The sequence below is a fragment of the Hoplias malabaricus genome, chromosome 4 (genome assembly GCF_029633855.1).
Source record: "Hoplias malabaricus isolate fHopMal1 chromosome 4, fHopMal1.hap1, whole genome shotgun sequence".
NCBI lineage: Eukaryota > Metazoa > Chordata > Actinopteri > Characiformes > Erythrinidae > Hoplias > Hoplias malabaricus.
The window spans coordinates 12,314,631-12,340,157 of NC_089803.1; the positions used below are offsets into that span (position 1 = coordinate 12,314,631).

At 39.8% G+C, this 25,527-nt stretch overlaps 1 protein-coding gene across 1 annotated transcript in view; it reads left to right on the forward strand.

Annotated features, from left to right (window-relative positions):
- The window catches only part of LOC136694606 (zinc finger protein 665-like), a 185,264-nt gene that overhangs the window by 45,279 nt on the left and 114,458 nt on the right, over nucleotides 1-25,527 (forward strand). The window contains exon 4 of the mRNA XM_066668305.1: nucleotides 18,321-19,221. Coding sequence (XP_066524402.1) covers nucleotides 18,321-19,221 — 901 coding nt within the window. The remainder of the gene's footprint in view (nucleotides 1-18,320; nucleotides 19,222-25,527) is intronic.

A 25,527-nucleotide genomic window follows, 5' to 3' on the forward strand; every position in this document is an offset into this window, starting at 1 on the left:
AAAATCCAGAACATCAGACGAGTGATTAGTACATCTATATCCAACAATGAGTCTCTACCCTCTCCATCACCTCATAAAACTCCTTAGTTAAAATGTCAGAGTTCAGTACTGCTGATAATAAAATTTTAATCGACAGAGTTAATCATCTCAAATCGTCCACTTGTAGTCTTGACACACTACCAGCCAATTTTTTAAAGAGTGTGTTTCACACTATAGCACCAGACATATTCCACATTGTAAACACCTCACTCATGTCGGGGGGTTTTCCGAACTCACTAAAAACTGCAGTTGTAAAGCCTCTTCTAAAAAAGAAAAAAAATTAATCATCTCTGACAAGTAACTACAAGCCAATTTTAATTTACCGTTCCTTGGCAAAATCATTGAGAAAATAGTTTTCAGGCAAATCACTAGTTTCTTGTCCATTAACAGTAGCCTAGACAAATTCCAGTCCGGGTTGTGGTCTAATCACAGCACTGAGACTGCTCTAATCAAGGTAATTAATGACATCCGCTTAAATACACAGGCTGGAAAGGTATCTCTTCTATTACGTCTTGACATTAGTGCTGCCTGTGATACCATTGACTATAATAGACTTGCAAACTGGGTTGGACTCTCAGGAACAGTCCTGAAGTGGTTCGTTTCTTACCTGGAAGGCAGGAACTGCTTTGTAGAAATAGATAATAATATTTCAGAGAACATGCCAGTCACCTGTGGTGTCCCCCAGGGCTCTATTCTTGGTCCAGTTTATTTAATTTATATATGCTTCCTCTCACAGCTATCCTATTACAGTCCTATCACAGCTATGTAGATGATACTCAGATTTACATGGCCCTGTCCCCAAACGACTCTGGCCCAGTTGACTCATTAAGCAAGTGCCTTGAACACTTCACAAACTGGATGGGACACAATTTTCTGCAGCTGAATAAAGATAAAACTGAGATTATACTATTTGGGAACAGCACTGAGAGACAAAGACTGGCTGCGTATCTGGACTCGAGGGCCCTCAAATCTAAAGAACTGGCTCGCAACCTTGGTGTATTAATAAACTCAGATCTCAGTTTTAGTCTCATATTAAAGCAGTTGCTAGATCAGCATTTTACTATCTTAAGAACATCAGAAAGAGATTTTCTGACTAAACCAGACCTGGAGAAACTTATCCATGCCTTTATTTCTAGCGGGATTGATTACTGTAATGGTCTCTTAGGTGGACTTCCACAAAAGACCATTAAACAGCTTCAGCTGATTCTAAATGCAGCTGCCAGAGTCTCACTAGGAGCAAAAGAAGAGATCACATCACCCCCATCCTCTAATCATTACACTGGATACCAGTCTGTTACAGAATAGATTTTAAGGTGTTATTACTGCTCAATAAATGTCTAAATGGGGTAGGACCACCGTATTTATCAGTTCTGCTACAGAGATATGAGCCGAGCAGAGCTCTCAGATCTTTAGGAACTAGAGTTAGTCCTGCCTCAGGTCAAATCTAAACATGGAGAGGCAGCGTTTAGCTACTATGCCGCTTTTAAATGGAACCAGATGTCTGAGAATATTAGAAGAGCCCAGACTTTAGACACTTTTAAATCAAGACTGAAAACATTCCTCTTTGAGCAGGCTTACAGCTCAGTTTAAAATATTCTGCACTTTTCTGTAATGGCATTTTATTTCTTTTCTTTTATTGTTTTAATCGTTTTACTCTTTTTATGTAATTTATCTTATTGGACATTTATGATTTTATTCTGGGTTTTAATTGAATTGTTTCTTTTTCTGTAAAGCACTTTGAATTGCTTCTGTATGAAAGGTGCTCTATAAATAAACTTGCCTTGCCTTGCCTATATATGATTGATATATTTTATATTTTTAATACTACTACTAATACTAATAATAATAATTATACTCTACATTATAACATCTGTTTACCTACAAATGCTGCATTCATGTGGACTGCTCCACACACCTTTAGCTTTTTTCTATTTTACACACCCTGAAGGGGGCGCCAGTCCTTCACAGGACGATTTTTTTTCATGATTTTCAAACTAGAAATTATAGGTCATTTATCAGTGTTTCACATTATCGTTATTTTTATTTATTGATGAAACACATAATACATTTCTTCATATTTGTCTTTTACAATCTTTTAAAATGTAGTTCTCATCCTATTTTCATTGTGAAAAACAGTTTTTGATTATGACCTTTCTTCATAGTTTTCATCAACTAAATTCACACTGCATATAGGATATTGCAGCAACACCCTCCATCTACCATCCACCAATAGAGTTGCACCCATTTGCAACTCCACAGTAATTATTCTAGTAATTAAGCAATTCCCAAATTGTTTTATTAAGTTTAATATTTTATTTATTTCCCAGGCCCTGCACAACTAGGAATCTACATGTCTGTGAAGGTGGGCTCCTCAGCTGTTCTTCCTTGTGATTGAAGAAACATATCCAACAAATGATCTTTCAGTCAAAGTCCTGTGGAGTGGGGCACATTTTCTGAGACAGGGGAGGTGAGCTGTATCCGAGCGAGGAGTATAAAGGCCGTGTGGACGTTCCTGAAGATAATCTGCTGAAAGGGGACTGTTCTCTGGTGTTGAAGAAGTTAGAGCTGACGATGAAGGAATTTACGAGAGCTACCTGCTGGTGAAACTAAACAAGAGATTTCTTTGGTCTAAACGTGTTTTTCTCCAGAGTGTGGAGCTCTCTGTTGGTGAGGAGATCAGGGCTGATATCAGATAAAGATTCATGATTTAATTAAAATTATTTATTCATTCATTCATTCGTTCGTTCATTCATTCATTCATTCATTATCTATAACCGCTTATCCAGTTCAGGGTTGCAGTGGGTCCAGAGCCTACCTGGAATCATTGGACGCAAGGCGGGAAAACACCCTGGAGGGGGCACCAGTCCTTCACAGGGCCACACAGACACACACATTCACTCACACACTCACCCCTATGGACATTTTTGAGTCACCAATCCACCTACCAACCTGTGTTTTTGGAGTGTGGGAGGAAATCGGAGCACCCGCAGGAAACCCACACAGACACAGGGAGAACACACCACACTCCTCACAGACAGTCACCCAGAGTGGGATTCGAACCCACAACCTCTAGGCTAAAATTATTTATATATATATATATATATATATATATATATATATATATATATATATATATATATATATATATATATATATTTTTTTTTTTAATTGTCTTGTTTTAAAGGATAAATTAATTTATCTTATTACCTCAATGATCCACCTGAGCATAGCATTGTGAAAGTAGCATGAGGAGAGTGAATATTTTCTCTAATTCACAGTGTTTATCAGTAATAGTTATCAGGTGTAATGGTGTAATTCATACGTTTCTACATAACTCTCACTAATATAATTTTCATACTTTATTCCACAGACCTGTCGGAGAGGAATCAAAGTAGTGATTCTATAACGACACGTAAGTCCTATTCCTTTCTGTGCTAATGATCAGGTAACCAATGATTAGATTATAACAAGGGGATTACAACAGAAACATATTCACTATGCTGTCCAATGAAGTGTCTGAACATGTATAAACGTGTCTCAGTGACATGGTGACTGAAAACAGGAAGCAGAGATGCAGGTGTGAATATTAACCTGAAGAAGCTGACTGACCAGCTGTGACACATTCAGAGTTAGACAGCACTACAACTCTCTGTTTGACACAGGGAGAACACACCACACTCCTCACAGACAGTCACCTGGAGAAAACCCACGCAGACACAGGGAGAACACACCACACTCCTCATAGACAGTCACCTGGAGGAATCCCACGCAGACACATGGAGAACACACCACACTCCTCACAGACAGTCACCTGGAGAAAACCCACGCAGACACAGGGAGAACACACCACACTCCTCATAGACAGTCACCTGGAGGAAACCCACGCAGACACATGGAGAACACACCACACTCCTCACAGACAGTCACCTGGAGGAAACCCACGCAGACACAGAGAGAACACACCACACTCCTCATAGACAGTCACCTGGAGGAAACCCACGCAGACACAGGGAGAACACACCACACTCCTCACAGACAGTTTCCACAGGAAACGAGTACAAGGTACTTGATGATTTTCATTTTTCTGAAATTCAAATTTCGAGTAGAAATTAAAAAATTGAAAAGTGGGAGAATTAATGCAAATGAAAAGTACTTATCATTGTACAACTTACAACGAAATGTGTCTTCTGCATTTAACCCATCTGTGGCAGTCAACACACACACACACTAGGGGCTGTGAACACACACCCAGAGCAGTGGGCAGCCGTTTCCGACACCCGGGGAGCACTTGGGGGTTCAGTGCCTTGCTCAAAGGCACCTCAGCCATGGATGTTCCTGCTTGTCCTGGGGATTGAACCAGAAACCTTCCAGTACCAAGCTGGGTCTCTAACCATTAGGCCAAGGATATCCCATTACTTTTCTTACTGTACCAAATGGAAAAAGGGGGAAAATAGATATTAACCATTTGTGAACAAAATCATTGTATAGATATGTTTTATTTTGAAAAGAAGAGCTGTAGTTGTACAGGAAAATAGATGGATATGGCTCACGAGCTGCAGGTTGGACACCCCTGCGCTTTAACAACCATCAACCAACACCCCTGCAACCCAAACATCCTCCTAAAAGTCACCTTTGATTCTCTAATGATTTATATTTTATTTATTGTACAGGGTCTGTATCTGCAGAATCTCAGATCTCCATCAGTGTCAGAGTGGGCTCCTCAGCTGTTCTTCCTTGTGATTGGAGGAAGGTGTCCAGTGAACAGTCATCCAGTCAGAGTCCTCATGTGGAATGGCGAACCTTTACTGAGACAGTGTTAGAGAGAAGAGGAGAGGAGCTGTATCAGAGTGAGGAGTACAAAGGCTGTGTGGACGTTCCTGAAGATCAACTGCTGAAGGGGAACTGTTCTCTGGTGATGAAGAACGTTAGAGCTGAGGATGAAGGAGTCTACGAGAGCAACCTGGTGGTGAAACAAAGGAAGAAAGCTCTCCAGTCTAAACTTGTTTATCTCCAGCGTGTGGAGCTCTCTGTTGATGGTGAGGAGATCAGGGCTGATGTAGAATAATACAGAGATAGAGAAACAGAGATGTTACTATTTTAAAATAATGTATTAAAGTCTAATTAATAATTTTATATTTTATCATTATTTTTTATATGTCAACTTTAATATGTGTTCAACAGTGGAGAGTTATTAATATTATCAAATTGTAATTTCTACCTAAACTTCATTATTTTTATCTTTCTAATTTATTTCACAGAAATAGTGGTGATGAAACCACAGAGTGAGTCTGCAAGTGAGTGAATACATTTTCCATTTTAGTAGCCTAGATTGAAAATATAAAAAGTTGTAAAAAGGGGATTTATTATTGTTGTGTTTCTTGGTCATTCATCATCAAAACATGATCCAGTAACTGTATTAGTGATAAAATGTTTGTATAAAACTTAACATCGATCTTGACCTTATTTGATCATGACAAACCTGAGATGGTGTGGACTACCACAGGAATCATCTGTAGTGTTTTTATCTTCACCATATTTGATATCATAGATTTAGTGTAATTAGTTATAACTAATTATTATTAATGATTTATTATGACTGATCCACTGAAGGGTTCTTGGCCCGAAAGTTGAATACAAAAGGGAGGAGGGGGATTAATAACTTCTAAAAGGAGCTATTGTTCATCCCAGAAATACACTCAAAACCAACCTCGAAGTTATGAAGTGAACCATGTGACCCAAAGATTAAAACTCCCCAATAGTCAAATTTCTTATGAGAAAAATTAAACCATTTTCATCTGACTACATAAAGTAGCCCACAATGAAATGAAGACAGGTTGCCATTGTGACAGGGTCGAATCTACAGTCACACCTGAATGTGTGTGAAACAGCCAAATAGCCACTGTTCTGTCCAGCGAAACATTTGAACATGTGGGATGTTTCTCAGTAAATCTAATAACACACTTTCATCAAGGTTCAGGATGTTCATCTACAAGCAATGTTCATAATCTTTGCAGAAGAATCAAAATAAAGGTTTAGTTTTTACCCACCATTGTAGATTATTGCAATAGTTGGTAATTATTTTAATTTTTTTCTTTTAAGAATATTGAATATCCAGTTAATCTTCTTGTATTCTCAAAAAGCAACATGTACAACTCAACAATACCACCTTAAGTAAAAACATTGTAAAGAGAGACAGAGCTGTAGTGTGTACTGAATGTGTTCAGTGTTCTCCTACATCTGTATCAAAGAACTGAACATCACTCTTAAATCATCTCCGTTTCTGCAGGTAATACAGGACTGATCCACTCGCTCTCCTCCATCATCACATTCATCCCCTTTTCCCTTGGACTCCAGAGCCTCTGAGGGAATACTGAGCTGGGTCCTGCTTTGGAAATTATATCTGCAGCTCTAATTAGTCTTCAGGTGTCAGTTGTTAGCTTGTTCTTGTTCCCCCAGTCATTGTTCTCTGTGAAAGACCAGAGAACACAGCAGTAGTGATGTGTCGGTCGCGAACGAACCAGTTCAAAGACCCGGCTCTTGTAAGTGAACGATGAGAGCCGGTTCCCGTCTAAGACCAAGCCATTTTTTTCTAAGGCTTGTCATTCAACCAATCAGAGAACAACAAGCAAGCTCCAACCCTCCAAGCTGAGACACTTGGTTTTCCTGAATGCCAAAATAGTTGAAGAAGATGTTAAATCAGTTAAATGTTTGTTGACAGTTGTGGTTGTTTTAATCACTACCGTTGAATGCTTCTGCTTTGCACTTTGTATTTTTTTTATTTTATTACCCAGAAATGGATGATTATTTAATTTAATAAGCTATTTTGTAATACCTACCTTTTGGGTTCCATTGGCTGTATTTCAGAGTTTACAAGTGATTTTTATTAAGGTGTTTGAATAAAAATCCAGTTATTTATACAATTGAATGTGTGAGTGCAATCAGTGTGTTATTACAAGACAGCCATAAAACAATTGGCCATTGCAACACTATTTATTATTTTTAATATTGAACAATAATATTTTATCCATATAGTCATGTAAAATGTAGGTAATATTGTTCTGTACCCGTGGAAATAAGTGGTAAAACAAAGAGCTATTTAGGAGCCGAAAGAGACGGCTCTTTATGAAGAGCCGAGCCAAAAGAGCCGGCTCCCCAAAAGGAGCCAAAAATCCTATCACTACACAGCAGTGATGTCTGAGATTCTGGTGTAGAATCAGTCATAAGCCATTGTACAACGATAATAATCACTGGACTGAATATGGACACTTCATCAGGGACAGAGCATTTCAAGTTCAAGAAGTTTATTGTCATTTCAACAGTACACAGTGAAACGAAATAGCGTTCCTCCAGGACCAAGGTGCTACATAAGACAATACACAACATTAAAGTGCAACTAGCGCAAAGCTAGTGCAGACATAAAACAGTGCACACACATTAAAGTGCAAAAGACATAGAACATGAAATTATACACAACATTAAAGTGCAACTTGTACAAAGCTAGTGCAGACATAAAACAGTGCACACATATTAAAGTGCAAAAGACATAGAACATGAAATTATACACAACATTAAAGTGCAACTAGTACAAAGCTAGTGCAACATAAAACAGTGCATACACATTAAAGTGCAAAAGACATGGCTAAGAAAACCCAAAACAATGTCCATATAGTACAATACAAGACAATACAAAACCATAAGTACGGAGGGGGTGAGGGAGAGAGACACTGCAATTTAAGGTGTATTTGTGCTGTAAACTTTAACTGGATGTAACCATGACATAAACAGGATATGTGTAAACAGCACACTCATTTTCAGTCCAACAGACCAGTGTTTGCGTGAAGAAGTGTGTGTGTGTGTGCTTCTTCAGTCCAGTCTCAGTCTCTAGGTGTTTAGGAGTCTGATAGCATGTGGGAAGAAGCTGTTACGGAGTCTGGATGTGAGGGCTCGAATGCTTCGATACCTTTTTCCAGACGGCAGTAGGTTGAGGAGTGTGTGTGAAGGGTGTGTGTGATCTCCCACAATGCTGAGGGCTTTGCGGGTGCAGTGAGTGGTGTAAATGTCTGTGATGGAGGGAAGAGACACACCGATAATCTTCTCAGCTGTCCTCACGATCCGCTGGAGGGACTTGCGATCTGCCACAGTGCAGTTTCCAAACCAGACAGTGATGCAGCTGGTCATGATACTCTCGATGACTCCTCTGTAGAAAGTGGTGAGAATTGGAGGGGGGAGATGAGCCTTCTTCAGCCTTCGCAGAAAGTAGAGGCGTTGCTGGGCTTTCTTTTTGATGTTACTAGTTTTAGTGGACCAGGTGAGATCATCCGCTAGGTGAACACCAAGGAATTTGGCATTCCTGACAATCTCCACAGCAGAGTTGTCGATGTTCAGCAGCGAGTGCTCACCCCTTGTTTTTCTGAAGTCTACATCCATCTCTTTGGTTTTGTCCACGTTCAGAGACATGTTGTTGACTTCACACCAGTCAGTTAGCCGCTGCACCTCTGTATGCTGACTCGTCGTTCTTACTGATGAGACCCACCACAGTCGTGTCATCAGCGAACTTGATGATATGATTTGAGCTGTGCATCGCTGCACAGTCATGGGTCAGCAATGTGAACAGCAGTGGACTGAGCACGCAGCCCTGGGGGGCTCCAGTGTTCAGTGTGATGGTGCTGGAGGTGTTCCTACCGATCCGGACTGACTGAGGTCTCCCAGTCAGGAAGTCCAGGATTCAGTTGCAGAGAGAAGTGTTAAGGCTCAGTATACTCAGCTTCCCGATCAGGTGCTGAGGAATGTTGGTGCTGAATGCTGAGCTGAAGTCTATGAACAGCATTCGGGCATATGTGTCCTTCTTGTCCAGGTGGGTGAGTGCCAGTTGGAGCGTGGTGGATATGGCATCGTTCGTTGAAAGGTTAGGACGATACGCAAACTGTATAGGGTCCAGTGTGGGGGGAAGTAGGGTTTTGATGTGCCTCATGACGAGCCTCTTGAAGCACTTTGTGATGACCGATGTGAGTGCAACGAGACGATAGTCATTGAGGCAGGACACAGAAGAATTCTTAGGCACCGGGAAGATGGTGGTGTTCTTGAAGCATGTTCATCCACGGCTTCTGGTTGGAGCGGATGGTGATGGTCTTGGAGATGGTCACATCATCGATGCACTTCTCTATGTAGCTGGTCACTGATGATGCGTACTCCTCCAGGTTGATTGTGTTGCTGTAAGTTGCAGCCTCTCTGAACATGTCCCAGTCAGTGCACTCGAAACAGTCCTGAAGAGTAGAGATTGCTTCTGATGGCCAGATTTTCACCTCTTTCAGGACAGGTTTCGATCGCCTGATGATGGGTCTGTATGCAGGAATTAGCATAACAGACATGTGATCTGAGTGTCCGAGGTGGGGGCGGGGCTCTGCCCTGTACGCGTCTGGAACATTTGTGTAAACAAGATCCAGCGTGTTCGCTCCTCTCCTAGCAAAGTTCACATACTGGTGGAATTTAGGGAACACTTTCTTGAGATTAGCATGATTAAAATCTCCAGCAACAATAAACAGTCCATCCGGGTGTGTGTTTTGGAAGTCACTTATGGCCTCGTATAATTCCCACAGCGCTTGTTTTGTGTTTGCATCGGGAGGGATATAGATTGCGATTAAGTAAACAACGGAGAATTCTCGAGGTAAATAAAAAGGTCTACATCTCACAGCCACAAATTCCACTAACGGTGAACAATAAGCAGAGACCAGCACAGAGTTCTTACACCATTCAGCGTTGATATAGACACATAATCCACCACCGTGAGTATTACCGCATAGCGCTGGGTCCCTGTCGGCTCGAAATGCGGCTAGCCCATCTAGCTGAATGGCGGCGTCGGGAATACTGTCGCTGAGCCATGTCTCTGTAAAAACAAAAAGACAGCAGTCTCTGTATTCTCGCCGTGTAGTTCTCTGAAGTTTGATGTAGTCCAGTTTATTATCCAGCGAGCAGACATTGGAGAGAAAGAGAGAAGGGATAGCCTGCCGGCTCAGGTTAGCTCTTAGCCTAGCATGGATCCTCCCTCGCTTGCCGTGCTTCTGTCTCCATTTAACACATGGATCAGTGAGGGTCTTCTGATGATACCAGGCTACTTTTACCACAGTTTGGGAGTGAACAGAGAATGTCTAATTTAATTTTTTCAGAATCCCTTTCTGTAGATCGCCACCTCTTCGTGGTAGAGGGGCTTGAGTGGTCCTAGGAACCCAACAGCTGAACTCTCTGGAGCTTCATTTCCTGGTCCCTCAGGACAGAGAGGTGGAAGGGAAGGACCCAGACTAAGAGCGGTCTTACCATCAAATTAAATTCTTGTGGAAGGTGATGAAGGTGAAATTGTCCAGCTGTACATAGATCATAGATCAGCTGTTACACTGACACCCAGTAAATACCTATTTTAAATCCAGTCACCACAAAGTAGAGACCCGCTTAATGGAGCGTAACCTGGTTCTTTCAGGAACAACACAGCAACATGATTCTTCATCTGATGTAAACATATAAAATCACTGATTTTGAAATGTACTTCTAGTTGATGTAATGTGGGAAACATTTAGAACATATAAACTCAGTAGAAATTGTGCTCTGAAGTATATTGATTGAAAAATAACGTAAAACTCAGTTTTTAGGTTCATTCTTTGTAGATGATGATTCTATTGTTTTCACTCAAAGTCATTTAAATGTGTACCATGTAACCAACTCTAAACATTGTAAATTTTTAATAAAATTACAGCATTGTGTTAAATATCACAGCCTGGTGAAACTGTCTATAACAAGCTCATCTTTTTCTGTATGGGTATTAACCACTACAGTTATGTTTTAGTAAAGTAAAGAATTAATAGCACACATCCATCATTGTCCACTTTGGTGTGATCTTAGAGCTCAGCTCTTCCTCAAAACTCTTATCACAGTGTGAGTTTCAGTAGTCTCCAGTAGACTCCAAATGTCTCCTCTTCATGTGTGGAGGCATTTTGGTGACAACTGAGCCATTCACTTTCTGTTCTATATTTTACAAAACTGAAAGTCATTCCATATATTTTTCAATCATTATCTGTAACCCTTATCCAGTTCAGGGTCGCGGTGGGTCCAGAGCCTACCTGGAATCATTGGGCACAAGGCAGGAACACACCCTGGAGGGGGCGCCAATCCTTCACAGGGCAACACACACACACATTCACACCTACAGACACTTTTGTGTCATCAACCAACATGTTTTTTGGACCGTGGGAGGAAACCGGAGCACCTGGAGGAAACCCATGCGGACACGAGGAGAACACATCAGACAGTCACCCGGAGCGGGACCTGTACCAACAACCTCCAGGACCCTGGAGCTGTGTGACTGTGACACTACCTGCTGCACCACCTTGCTGCCCGCTACAATAATAATAATATTCATAATAATCAATTACTACTGATAATAAGTGCTCTCTGTTGCTGAAATATTTAACCTGTAACACAAACAGAAACTAAACAAAGTATGTTTAGCTTTTTTCTTCCCATTTAAACCCATTATAAGGAAACAGCTTAACATGGCTTAACAGTTCCCTCCTTATTTCAGTGGAACAGCTACACTATACCACAGACACTGTCCACAACTATTTTGTCCTTAAAGTGTGTCAGTGTGTTTTCTTCAGTGATTCAGGGGTGAAAATAGTATTTAATATCCAAAGGTGTTGTTATTGTCAGTGTAGTTAAGTTACTAAATGATACGTCATATGTTCTGTATTGCCAGCAAACCTTTTCAAACAATGTGTCTAATTGTTGTAATAGAAACCTGTTATGCCTCACACATCTTTAAGTCTCTATCTACTTTCCTTATGGACTTTTTTCAATTCATGGATTGTTCTCATTATGAATTTGGTGTGTTCTCCCTGTGTCTCCGTGGGTTTCCTCCGGGTGCTCCGGTTTCCTCCCATGGTCCAAAAACACACGTTGGTAGGAGGATTGTTCTTATTTTGACATGTGCTTAGTTAGTCACGATAGTGTTTGTGAATGTGTTTTCCTCATTGTAATACTGATACATTTTTTTTTATGTTTCTGTAGTATTTTTTTATTCTGGTTTACTGTAGACAAACTCAATGGATTTCTTTGCAGTGGTGGTGATAGGAATGTCTGCAAATCATAGCTATTTTACTTACTATCTATACTGATATGTTAATGTGTAGATGCTTGGAAAGAAAGTATAGACACTTTTAAATAAAAACACTTCAGACTACATGGAGCATTTCAAACCATTTGTTACATTGCAGAATTACTTAGATACGGACTTACAAAAAGTTCTAAAAAATTGGTGCACCCCTCCATTTGGACATGTTTATGTAAATAAATAAATGTTTGATTTTGTAACCGTTGGTTGTCTTGTCTTGTTTTGTGAACGATTTCGAAATCAGTGTAATTTTAAACATTTTTATGGTAGATATAGAATTTTATTGGCAAATTTTATTGCTTGTAAACTACTGTATATTTAAATATTACACCAAATGACTGTAAAATGGATTACAGTATAATGAATAATTACAGTAAAAAAACACAATAAATACTTTGTAATTGATCTACAGGGAAAAAAATAAGTTTGTATCCAAGTATTTACAAATTTGTAACAGTATTTACTTGTGTACAGTGGGTACTGTAATTTGATTTACAGTCATGAACAGTATGTTTTACAGTAGATTATTGTCCTCTTTTTGCCAGTTATTTACTGTAAATTCTACACGAGGATGACTTCTCAGCAGTGAACCACAAAGAAAACTTTTAACCCAGTGTTTCTGCATGTGTTCAGTTGAGTCCTCAGAAACATTTCAAACTCCATTAAGTGGCATCTGAGCTGTGTGTAGAAACACTCCATGTTTAATCCCCTACTGAAACTCCTACTGTTGTTCTTTCAGCATTTACTCTGTCACCCACACCTCCAATCACTCTTTGTTCTCTGTGCAGTGCACACTGTAGATCCCATTCACCTCTAAACAACATAAACTTCTCAGAGGACACAACAATAGTGGACCTCATTTCAGATGGTGATGAAGGAGCCTGCAGGAATGAGGTGGAATGGCTAGGTCCTGGCACTTAACACCTCTAAGACAAAGGAGATCATCGTGGACTTCAGGAGAACAAAGCAGCCAGACCACCCCCACCTCCACATATTTGGAGAAGCAGTGTGGAGAGTGTGAAGTTCCTCTGTGTTCACATAAACAAACACCTAACCTAGTCTAAAACAAAGAGCCATTTAGGAGCCAAAAGAGCCGGCTCTTTATGAAGAGCCGAGCCAAAAGAGCCGGCTCCCCAAAAAGAGCCGAAATTCCCATCACTATCACACATAATAACTCACGTAAACTAACAATAAAGTATGAGAGGCCGTCTAGGGCAAATACACTGAAACACTTGCGCACACTACATTGAAACACTTGCACACTACACACTGAAACACTTGCGCACATTACATTGAAACACTTGTACACTACACACTGAAACACTTGCGCACACTACACTGAAACACTTGCGCACACTACATTGAAACACTTGCGCACACTACATTGAAACACTTGCGCACACTACACTGAAACACTTGCGCACACTACATTGAAACACTTGCACACTACACACTGAAACACTTGCGCACACTACATTGAAACACTTGCACACTACACACTGAAACACTTGCGCACACTACACTGAAACACTTGCGCACACTACATTGAAACACTTGCGCACACTACATTGAAACACTTGCGCACACTACATTGAAACACTTGCGCACACTACACTGAAACACTTGCGCACACTACATCGAAACACTTGCGCACACTACATTGAAACACTTGTGCACACTACACTGAAACACTTGCACACTTGTCAATCAATTCCAAAAATGGAAGCGATTCTTTGCCAATTAAATCCCAGATTTAGGCAGTGGATAATCTGGTCTGCTGTTAAATCATACCGTGGGCGACCGGACGTGCCACTGGAAGTTGTTGGAGGAATTATGAGAATATTGTTGCCTTGATGTCTTTGGCCCGGATATTGTTGTAAAATGAGAATTAGACACTGATATAAAGACTCCAGAAGAGTCGTGCATTCTCTCACCACAGGCCCTTCTCTGCACCCAACTACACGTATGATGGACTGAATGTTTCTTGTGTGGTGCTCCAGTTCAGTGTAGTGTCTGTGTAGCGGGTCATCTTGTATGGATTCCACACAACGCAGGACATCACGCAAAAAATTACGGATATCCTCACTGTTACCAGAAATACGCAATGGCTGATCAAATATGAAAAAACTAATAAAAAATAATAAGAACAAATGTTTGTTCATCTCTGAAAAGACACAGAGCACAGGAATTAGTCATAAAAGATTGTACCCTGTGCTAGACAGCTGAGTGCATCTTCTCTCTCTCTCTCTCTCTCTCTCTCTCTCTCTCTCTCACACACACACACACACACACACACGTCATGTTTAATATATATACGAGTGTATGTGAAGTGTAGTGCAAATGTTTCAGTGTGTACTGTGCACGTGTTTCAGTGTAGTGTGCGCAAGTGTTTCAGTGTAGTGTGCGCAAATGTTTCAGTGTAGTGTGCGCAAGTGTTTCAGTGTAGTGTGCGCAAATGTTTCAGTGTAGTGTGCGCAAGTGTTTCAGTGTAGTGTGCGCAAATGTTTCAATGTAGTGTGCGCAAGTGTTTCAATGTAGTGCATGCAAGTGTTTCAGTGTAGTGCGCAAGTGTTTCAGTGTATTTGCCCTAGACGGCCTCCCATAATAAAGACTCTCATTTCTTACCTCTTACTATGCGTGTTCTCCAGCGGAAAGGCTCCTATTGGACTGAGGACACTGTGTCTGTGGGGACTGTCCAATCAGAGACCAGCTGTTCTTAAATTGCAGCCAATCGTATCTCAGGGGGCGGGTGTGAGGCCGGAGCATAGGTCCCTGCGTCGTCCAATTAGAATCACGGTCATTTTGAAGAGAGGAAAGAAGGCTTTATTGACTGCACTGTAGACGCGTCACTCAAACACCAGCTCTCCTCTGATTGGACAGACGAACTGCGTTGGCCGGACTCGTTTTAATAACGCTCAGCTCTGCTCAAGTGTTCGCTGCTCCGTGATCAGACGCGTCCGTTCTGTACGAGAGCTGTGTTGGAGAGGAATCAGGACCTGTGTTTACTGAAGGTAAATGTTTTTACTGTGTACGACCTTTACACACCGTTTATACCGTGTTTTACTGAAGATAAACATCAGAGAGAGAGACTTTTACACACATTCGGGCCGATGCCGGCACGTGGAGTCGGCATTGTCTCGGTCGTGATGTACGGCCGTAGAGTGGACCGATAGTTCCGACCCGATTCTGGGAAACTCTCGGCACAGACTCGGCCGAGTGTTGTGGCTGAGGAGCGGTTCAAATGACTCGGCCCTAGTCCGACAAGCCATGACTAAACCGCGATAATCTAACCACGGCTCTGCCAAGATCTTGGTCATTATAGGTTGAAATAGTTTATTTGTATACACCCCCCCCCCCCCCACAACATACACTACACCCCCACCCCTTCCCTCAGAAAAGAGTAGAATCAGGTTCATGGTGAAGTTACTGCTTTATTGAATAACTCACACTCTCAGGAAAAGAAGCAAAAAGGTACATTATTGGTCACTAAAGGTACAAGTGTTTAAAAGTCCAGTTTTGTTCAAATGTCATAACAAAAAACCTAATAAAAGACTACTTTTAGACCTTTTTTGAACGTCCAGGGACGTCCCTTGTTTACTGGGAAGTGTTTAAAAATCCATTTTTGTTCAAATGGCATAACAAAAAAAAAACATAAAGTCCTGGAGATAAAACAGGGTGTATGAAATCAACACATTTTAAAATCTACAATTATTATATAATCATGTTCCCTAATTAAATTTACAAATATGTACAATTGAGGGTACCACCACAATGACAATATATCTGACAATGTAGTATTAGTAAGTGTGCTTTTCATACAACCTTGAAACAGTGTAAACATACAGCAATTGCAATGTATACAAACAGTAAATAAAATCAATAAATAGAAAATACTCTGAAATGGCTTTGAAATATGAAATTGGCTGTGTCATGATTTCCTAAATCCAATTATCATTCAAATACTGTTTTTCAAAGAAACAATTGGTTTTACATCCTAAGCTTTCTCCTTTTAAGCCTGACTTAGCTTTGCATATGCCTTATTAAAAATCACTATTTCTATAGAAAAATCAATAACTAAAAAATTTCAGACACAGGTTTCAGATTTAAAAGAGAACAGGTTCATTACTTTATTTAAACAGGTTAAAGTAAAATCACATCAACTCGGTAAGTCTGAAAAGAGATACCAAAAATCATTCATAAAACAGGTTAACTCTTCAGACATTGTTTACTATTAGATTTAAAAGAACGTTTGTGTGCTTCTTAGAAAAGATTCTTATGTATACTCAAGACCATTTTACTCTTTCCCATACTCCTTTTTCTCCCCATTCATTATGTTTCTGTTTTTTCACATCCTCCTATCTAGCTTCTCCCTGTCCTCCCAAATACATCACAACCCTTCATTATTATTTCTAAACTACATGAATTTTTAGGTTGCTGTATAGACAATTCTTTAATTATTTCCCAAACAAGTTTTACCAAATAACAACCTCAGGCTTCAGGTCTCAGGCCTTGAGCTGGTCCTTTCTCACAGTTGCCCCGTGTGCTAATAAAGTAAATTGATAATAAAAGTTTAAAGCTATCACTGTCTCAGACCCCTGCCTTTGGGTCCGGCAGGTGTTTTGATAATTAGACGAAGTTTTTGTAAGCGCCTTTGTTCACGTAAAAGTGTATGTGATGTTTACCAGAATTCTAATGAACTACAATAGGATCTTTCAGTGTCACTGTTAAGCTTTCTCAGGCCTCACAGAGCACACAGACCAACTGTCTCAGAGAGAACCAGCTTCACAATTTCATCATTATTAATTATAATATTTTACTTTATACATCATTATTCTTTTAATTTATGTAATTCCATATTTAATAATTAAGACAACGTATTAGTCATTTAGATCACCACCTTTCCTTCACAACAGACAAGAAGCTGCTCGCTGAATACTTATTTGTAAATGAGATTGTATTTTCCAATTCTGGAATTTCTTTCTTGTCCATGTTTTTGTTTCTCCCCATCATTTTAGAGGTATGCCTGCTCTCTTTCTCTGGTGTGGCATCATCTTCATCAACAAGGTTGTCAGGAAGAAAGTTCTCTGTACTTTTGATCATTTTACAGAAGATAAAGACCAGAGAGAGACTGTTACACACTGTTTATACCATGTTTTACTGAAGAAAAAGATCAGCAAGAGTAGATGCTTTTAAAATCACGCTGTTTAATATTTTTTCTAACATTAAAACTCTGTTTCTGTCTCTTTCTTTCTCTCTGGATCTTTAGTTTTCTATTGCAGAGCAGAATGAATTGGTGTTTGCACAAAGAAGCTGCACAGAATTCTGGATATTAGCACCAAGTGGGTGCTGCTTAAACAAAAGTGACAGGAAAAGTTTGGTCAGAGCAGAAGTAAGAAACCTTGGGGGGAAAAAAGAAAGTCAAAAAGCAAAATCCATCCTCCTCTGGTTGCCACCAGAGCAAAACAAACAGAACTGTTTATACAAGGAGCATCCTCTAAATAATGTGAATTTTATTATCTCTCCTCCACCCACAATATTCTTTCTGGTCATGGGAATAGAACCAGCCAACATTCAGAACGCTGAAAAGTTTTAAAACAGATAGGGATGTTGCTATATTCCTGCACCATTAGACAACACTGGCTTATTTTTGATGTTTCAGGTACAGTACTGAAGGTGAAACTGACTACACATTCAGGAGAATATTGGTCGCCAGGGGAGAGTGAATTTAATTAATTTTATCTTTGGTTCTTCTTTCTCTTTCAGGACAGAAGAACATCTCTTTGGATATTTTCTCTGGCTCCTGTTGTCCAAAACAGTTCCACAATTCTTCCACAAGTGCGTCAAGAAAAATTTCCAAGTGGAATACTACACAATATTGAGATCAGGAGGGATTAAATGTGTGGATATGGAGGGCAGAAGCTCCAGTTCTCAGGAAACATGCTTGATTACTCCCCACACATCTGACAGAAAAACTCAGATGAGTAAACACAAGAGGAAAACTCATGATTGTGCAGAGTGTGGGATGAGTTTTACTCAACAAAGTAGTCTCCAAAAACACCAGCGCCTTCACACAGGAGAGAAACCGTATCAATGTTCAGAGTGTAGGAAGAGATTTTCTGAACAGGGTAGTCTCCAAACACACCAGCGCCTTCACACAGGAGAGAAACCGTATCACTGTTCAGAGTGTGGGAAGAGTTTTACTCAACAGAGTAATCTCCAAACACACCAGCGCATTCACACAGGAGAGAAACCGTATCACTGTTCAGAGTGTGGGAAGAGTTTTACTCAACAGAGTAATCTCCAAAGACACCAGCGCATTCACACAGGAGAGAAACCGTATCACTGTTCAGAGTGTGGGAAGAGTTTTAATGTACAGAGTAGTCTCCAAACACACCAGCGCATTCACACAGGAGAGAAACCGTATCACTGTTCAGAGTGTGGGAAGAGTTTTACTCAACAGAGTCATCTCCAAACACACCAGCGCATTCACACAGGAGAGAAACCGTATCACTGTTCAGAGTGTGGGAAGAGTTTTACTGAACAGAGTAGTCTCCAAAAACACCAGCGCATTCACACAGGAGAGAAACCGTATCACTGTTCAGAGTGTGGGAAGAGTTTTACTGTACAGAGTAATCTCCAAACACATCAGTGCATTCACACAGGAGAGAAACCGTATCACTGTTCAGAGTGTGGGATGAGTTTTATTCGAAAGGATAGTCTCCAAACACACCAGCACATTCACACAGGAGAGAAACCGTATCACTGTTCAGAGTGTGGGAAGAGTTTTACTGTACAGAGTAATCTCCAAAAACACCAGCGCATTCACACAGGAGAGAAACCGTATCACTGTTCAGAGTGTGGGAAGTGTTTTACTCGAAAGGATAGTCTCCAAACACACCAGCGCATTCACACAGGAGAGAAACCGTATCAATGTTCAGAGTGTGGGAAGTGTTTTACTGTACAGAGTCATCTCCAAACACATCAGCGCATTCACACAGGAGAGAAACCGTATCACTGTTCAGAGTGTGGGAAGAGTTTTACTCGTCAGAGATCTGTCCAAAAACATCACTGCGTTCACCCAGAACAGAAGGTAGAACTGAGTGAGGGATTAATGTGATTGGGTCACATTCAATGTACAATTATCCTTAAAGCTGAATTGTGTAATTGTTGGGGATTTGGAGACGTGTGATTGAACTGTGATACCAGATGCCACTGATTGTTCAAGGAATTTTGTTTATTATTTTCAAGTTGTGGTTTCAGAATTAATTGTTATAGATCATTATTTTCCTCCTCGGTCACTATTGTGTTCTACTGTGCCCCAGTTAAAGATTATTTGACTCCAGTCTTTTCCAAAAGAGTTTGAACTTTGTCTTGAGTTGTTAAACAAAATGAGATGAGATTGTTTCACTTTAATCAGTCACATGATATTCAGCAGACATAGCTTTTAGTAGCATCAAAATAATCAGTAAATCACAGAGAAAGAGGAGGTTAAATGTCAGGGCAGTTATTTCCTTATTTCAGTGGAACAACTACACTAAACCACAGACACGGTCCGGGGTTCGGCAGCACCACACACAACCCAGCACACCGCCCATCCAGTCTGACCCAGAGGAGCCTGAGGAGATCATCCAACAAACGGATGAGGGACATGGGTACAGTGTGGAGTTGACAAACTCTCATGTTAGACCTTGTTGCAGGTGAGGAGACAGCCGACCAACTCTGAGGAGGTCCTGCAGGGGCTTTGTAATGCTCTGGAGCACAGCCGGGACTCTGGCCGTTTGCCATATCATCACCATTCATCCTTATTTCTGTGGCTGGACTGTATACCCTTGGAAGGTTAAAGATCAGTGTTGGTGGAGAAATTTGTTTCTCAGAGCGCAGGAGCCATGGAGCTGGGCTATCAGGACCTCAACACACATCAAAACAGACTATATTCTGATTGCCATGAAGGCCAAGCCTGCTTATCACTGCAGCAAGATAAGCGTGCAGTGGAGACACTCCCAACCAACTGTTCATTGTTTATATAAAACTGCTGTAGTAAGTGTCTTCTCAGTTTTAGAGGTTGGGGTGTTTTAAGCTTTGTTTTAATGGAAATGCTACTTGCAAACACCTTCTCAGTTATTAGAACTCAATGTTTAAGCTTAGCATATTATCTTATTATTGCTGTCCCTTTGCTTCTGTATCATTGTGAATGTCCCTGCTGTGGGATTAATAAAGGAATCAATCAATCAATTATTACACCAGGTGAGACAGAAATGGCAAGCAGTGATGATTTGTGATGCACTCACCATTGATAGTTACTTAAGAATAGCTTGGCGATGCTCTAAATTGCCATTTTATTTCGCTAGCTACCAGCGACTTCATCAGAAAGTATTCTTACTTTAATATCCATGCAGCTTTCTTCTAAGAGTAGTGTGTAAAATACAGTTTAGAAATAGACATTTGTAAATATTCTACTTAATTCCTTTAGTTAACACGAAAAGCATTTATTATAAAAGTTCAGATCAGGTTGAATTAACATGATTTAGCCCATTTTCATATTGCTTCTAGGTCTACAGTAGACTCCCTCAAGTAATATTACACTTTCCTGTGTGCAAACTTCATAATAATGATTAACTTTACACTAAGGTTACCTTAATTAACAACTTTTAAGACAATAATAGACGTCAATAAATGATTAAGTAATGTCTTAACTCATTATTTATTGTCAGTAGTTAATGTTATTAAGTATTCAATAAAACCTTATAAATGTTTCATGTAAATAATAACTACTTAAAACAATCTGAAGTGTTATTAAATGGTTAAGTAATGTCTCACTTAATCATGAACTGATGATAGAAATAAAAGAAAACCTGTAGTTTTACTTATAGGCACATAATCTTTAAAATTATTTACATCAATCATTTATGGTACATTAACTATATATTGATTTTGTGTGTGTGTATATATATATATATGTAGGGTGCACATAATTAACACTATAATCATTGTGCTGGTCTGACTGACTAAGAAAAAGAAGAATTGATCTCCTTAGGGAAATTTCTCTCCATTTAACCCATCCGCGGTATTGAACACACACTTGTGAGCAACTCTTCACAAACACTAGGGGCAGTAAACACACAACCAGAGTAGAAAGCTGTGATCACCTTGGCAGTTTGGGGGCTAGGTGCCCTGCTCAAGGGCAATGCACAGCCATGGATAAATCTTTCCTTGGCGCTCCTGGGAATTGAACTGGCCTCAAGCTCACTTCTCTAATCCCATGCCCACGGCTGCCCCACTAGAAGTGCTGTGTTGGTTTAACCCAAATGTGAATCTATGGCCTAAATCCACCTAGAATTTATACAAGGATGTACATTTTGGTCAAAAACTTAAAATTACATCAATTAATGGTAAATAAACAGGACTCAAAGCCAATCAGTAAGTCCACTCACCCTCACAAAGTAGAGTTCTAAGAAAGTATCTTTCTTCTGGTCAAAGCTTCAATCTTCTCCAGAATTTGGACCATGAGTTTGTAAATGCTAACTTCTGATTTGGCTTTGGCTAAAGCAACAGATGCAGTTGGAGCAACTGCAGTATCATCATCTACAATCAATACAAGACATATGAAGTTGGAGTCGTGTCCTCACAGATATGGTTTTCAAAATCTTCCCCCAAATAAATAAAAAAACCTCATTCAAACAATATAAGTACTATATGTTTACTTTTAAATATACAAATATAGATTCATGAAGAGTCACGGGTCTATATACGTTGTGTTGTCAGATCATTACTGTGTGTTCTTTGATTTGTGGGCCTCACCAGTCATCAGAGACAGAAGAGTTTGTGTCAAGAAAATGATTATTAAAGACTGCACAGCTACATTTTTCGTGAGTAAAATGTGCATTACACCATGTGATCGATCCAACTATGTTGATGATCAGCTGAATAGTTTTAATACAAAAATTGTCAGTGTTATGGATGAGAATGTGCCAGTTAAAATGAAGGCTATGTCTTGCAAAAAGAAAGCCCCATGGAGAAATGCTTCTGTTGTTCAAATCCAAAAGAGGGAGTGTCGCAAGGCAGAACACAGATGGCGTAAAACAAGTCTTCATATTCACAAAGAAATCTACAAAGCTACGTGAGTACAATGCGATAATATGCAAAACACGAAAATCCTATTTCTCTAGCATCATCAACAATAACATTAACAACAGCAAAATCGTCTTCACCGTGGTCAACAAACTTACTAACTCACCCACACCAATGGCACCTGAATTAGTATCAACTGAGAGATGTAATGTGTTTGCATTCTTTTTTAAACACTAAAATCCAGAATATCAGACAAGCGATTAGTACATCTATATCCAACAATGAGTCTGTACCCTCTCCATCACCTCATAAAATTCCTTAGTTAAAATGTCAGAGAGTTCAGTACTGTTGATAATAAAATTTTAATCGACACAGTTAATCATCTCAAATCATCAACAATTTTTAAGGAGTGAGTTTCACACCAGACATACTCCACATTGTAAACACCTCACTCATGTCGGGAGTTTTTCCGAACTCACTAAAAACTGCAGTTGTAAAACCTCTTAGAATATAGAAATTTAGAATAATCTCTGGTAAGTAACTACAAGCCAATTTTAATTTACCGTTCATTGGCAAAATTATTGAGAAAATAGTTTTCAGGCAAATCACTAGTTTCTTGTCCATTAACAGTAGCCTAGACAAATTCCAGTCCGGGTTCCGGTCTAATCACAGCACTGAGACTGCTCTAATCAAGGTAATTAATGACATCCACTTAAAGACAGAGGCTGGAAAGGTATCTCTTCTATTACTTCTTCACCTTAGTGCTGCCTTTGATACCATTGACCATAAGTTTCTTATAGATAGACTCACAAACTGGGTTGGACTCTCAGGAACAGTCCTGAAGTGGTTCGTTTCTTACCTGGAAGGCAGAAAATTCTTGGTCCACTTTTATTTAATTAATACATACTTCTTCTTGGCCAGATTCTACAGGCTATGGGCTGTCCTATTACAGCTATGCAGATCAGTGGCAGATGCCTGTCTTTCAAGGAGGGGAAGCTCAATTTCGGCCTACATCATAAAATGTGTTGGTTTATTTATACGTAAATTCTACCCTCCGTTCCTTTTCAAGAAAATTATCTGTGACCCTGTTGTACCAACAAGGCGTATTTTCCAGGGACTTGACTAGTGTCCTCTCAAAGGCCAGCAGAGCTAGGCTGCTTAAACGGCCTTGGCCCATGTGAAGTGTGTTCGCCTGTGAGTGCTTTTGATGGTGGGGGAGCTCAGCAGCACCCGCTGGTCAGAAAGTGCAATAGATGTCAGAAAGAGTGATAGAAGTCAGTCTCCAAACACAAGCAGCTACAAAAAACCCACCAGAAATAGAAGCTCGATTTGACGCTAGCTGTTTTTAACAAAGAAAATGCCGCTAAGAGGTTTTGGAAAGTCTCTGGTTCAACTCAGCACAGAATGAAAATTTAATGCTCCCATGGATCTTTACACCAAAGCATCGCTGATTCGCTCATTTCGCTGTCAATCAAAAAGGGATTCAGCCTCAGACAGATCATGCAGAAGCTGAGCGTCCGGGCCAGCCGAGACCAGCCCTCTGCCCCATAGACCCCCAGAGACGCTGAGCGTCCAATGGGCGGGACAAAGCCCAGCATTTATCCAATGCCTCGACTTGTTTTGCTGCTTCGCTATTGAACTCTGTGGACGCTCAGCATCCACACTGTTTAAATCGCTGTGAAGCTGCGGGAATGATTGAGAGGAAAGCCGTGTCTTTACCAGTCATAAGAAGCTGATTCTGAACAAAAGTTGAGCGCGTTGTAGTGCATATTTAATCAATGACATGTACACACAACAGTATATATTTGATCACTTACTTTTTGACATTTTAAGGGAAGCTGAGCTTCCCTTGCAGTCTTAGAGCAATCGCCTCTGATGCAGCATGGCCCTGTCTCCAAATGACTCTGGCCCAGTTGACTCATTAAGCAAGTGCCTTGAACACATCACAAACAGGATGGGACACAAATTTCGGCAGCTGAATAAAGATAAAACTGAGATTTTACTATTTGGGAACAGCAATGAGAGACACAGACTGGCTGTGTATCTGGACTCGAGGGCCCTCAAATCTAAAGAACTGGCTCGCAACCTTGATGTATTAATGAACTCAGTTTTATTCTCATATTAAAGTGGTTACTAGATCAGTATTTTACCATCTTAAGAACATCAGTAAGATTAGAGATTTTCTGACTAAACCAGACCTGGAAAAACTTATCCATGCATTTATTTCTAGCAGGATTGATTATTGTAATGGCCTCTTAGCTGGACTTCCAGAAAAGACCATTAACCAGCTTCAGTGATTCAAAATGCAGCTGCCAGAGTCTCACTAGGAGCAAAAGAAGAGATCACATCACCCCATCCTCAAATCATTAAACTGGTTCTGTACCAGTCTGTTACAGAATAGATTTTAAGGTATTATTACTGCTCTATAAATGTCTAAATGGGGTAGGACAAGTGTATTTATCAGATCTGCTACAGAGATATGAGCTGAGCAGAGCTCTTAGATCTTTAGAAACTAGTCAGTTAGTCCTGCCCCAGGTCAAAACTAATCACGGAGAGGCAGCATTTAACTACTATGCCACTTTTAAATGGAACCGGCTGTCTGAGAATATTAGAAGAGCCCCGACATTAGACACTTTTAAATCAAGACTGAAAACATTCCTGTTTGAGCAGTCTTCAACTCAGTTTAAAATATTCTGCACTTTTCTGTAGCAGCATTTTTTTCTTTTCTTTAATTGTTTTAATCATTTTACTCTTTTTATGTAATTGTCTTATTGGACATTTATGATTTTATTTAATTTTTGATTTTCTTTTAATTTAATTGTTCAATTTTCTGTAAATTACCTTGAATTGCTTCTGCATGATAGGTGCTCTATAAATAAACTTGCCTTGCCTTACCTATATATGATTGATATATTTTATATTTTTAATACTACTACTAATACTACTAATAATAATATTAATAATTATACTCTATGTTATAACATCTGTTTACCTATAAACTGTTTACTATAAACTATATATACTACTATAAACTATAATCTGTTAACCTGCTGCATTCATGTGGACTGCTCCACACACTTTTTTCTATTTTACACACCCTGAAGGGGGCGCCAGTCCTTCACAGGACGATTTTTTTATGATTTTCAAACTAGAAATTATAGGTCATTTACCAGTGTTTCACATTATCAATATTTTTATCTTTTGATGAAACACAATACATTTCTTCATATTTGTCTTTTACAACCTTTTAAAATGTAGTTCTC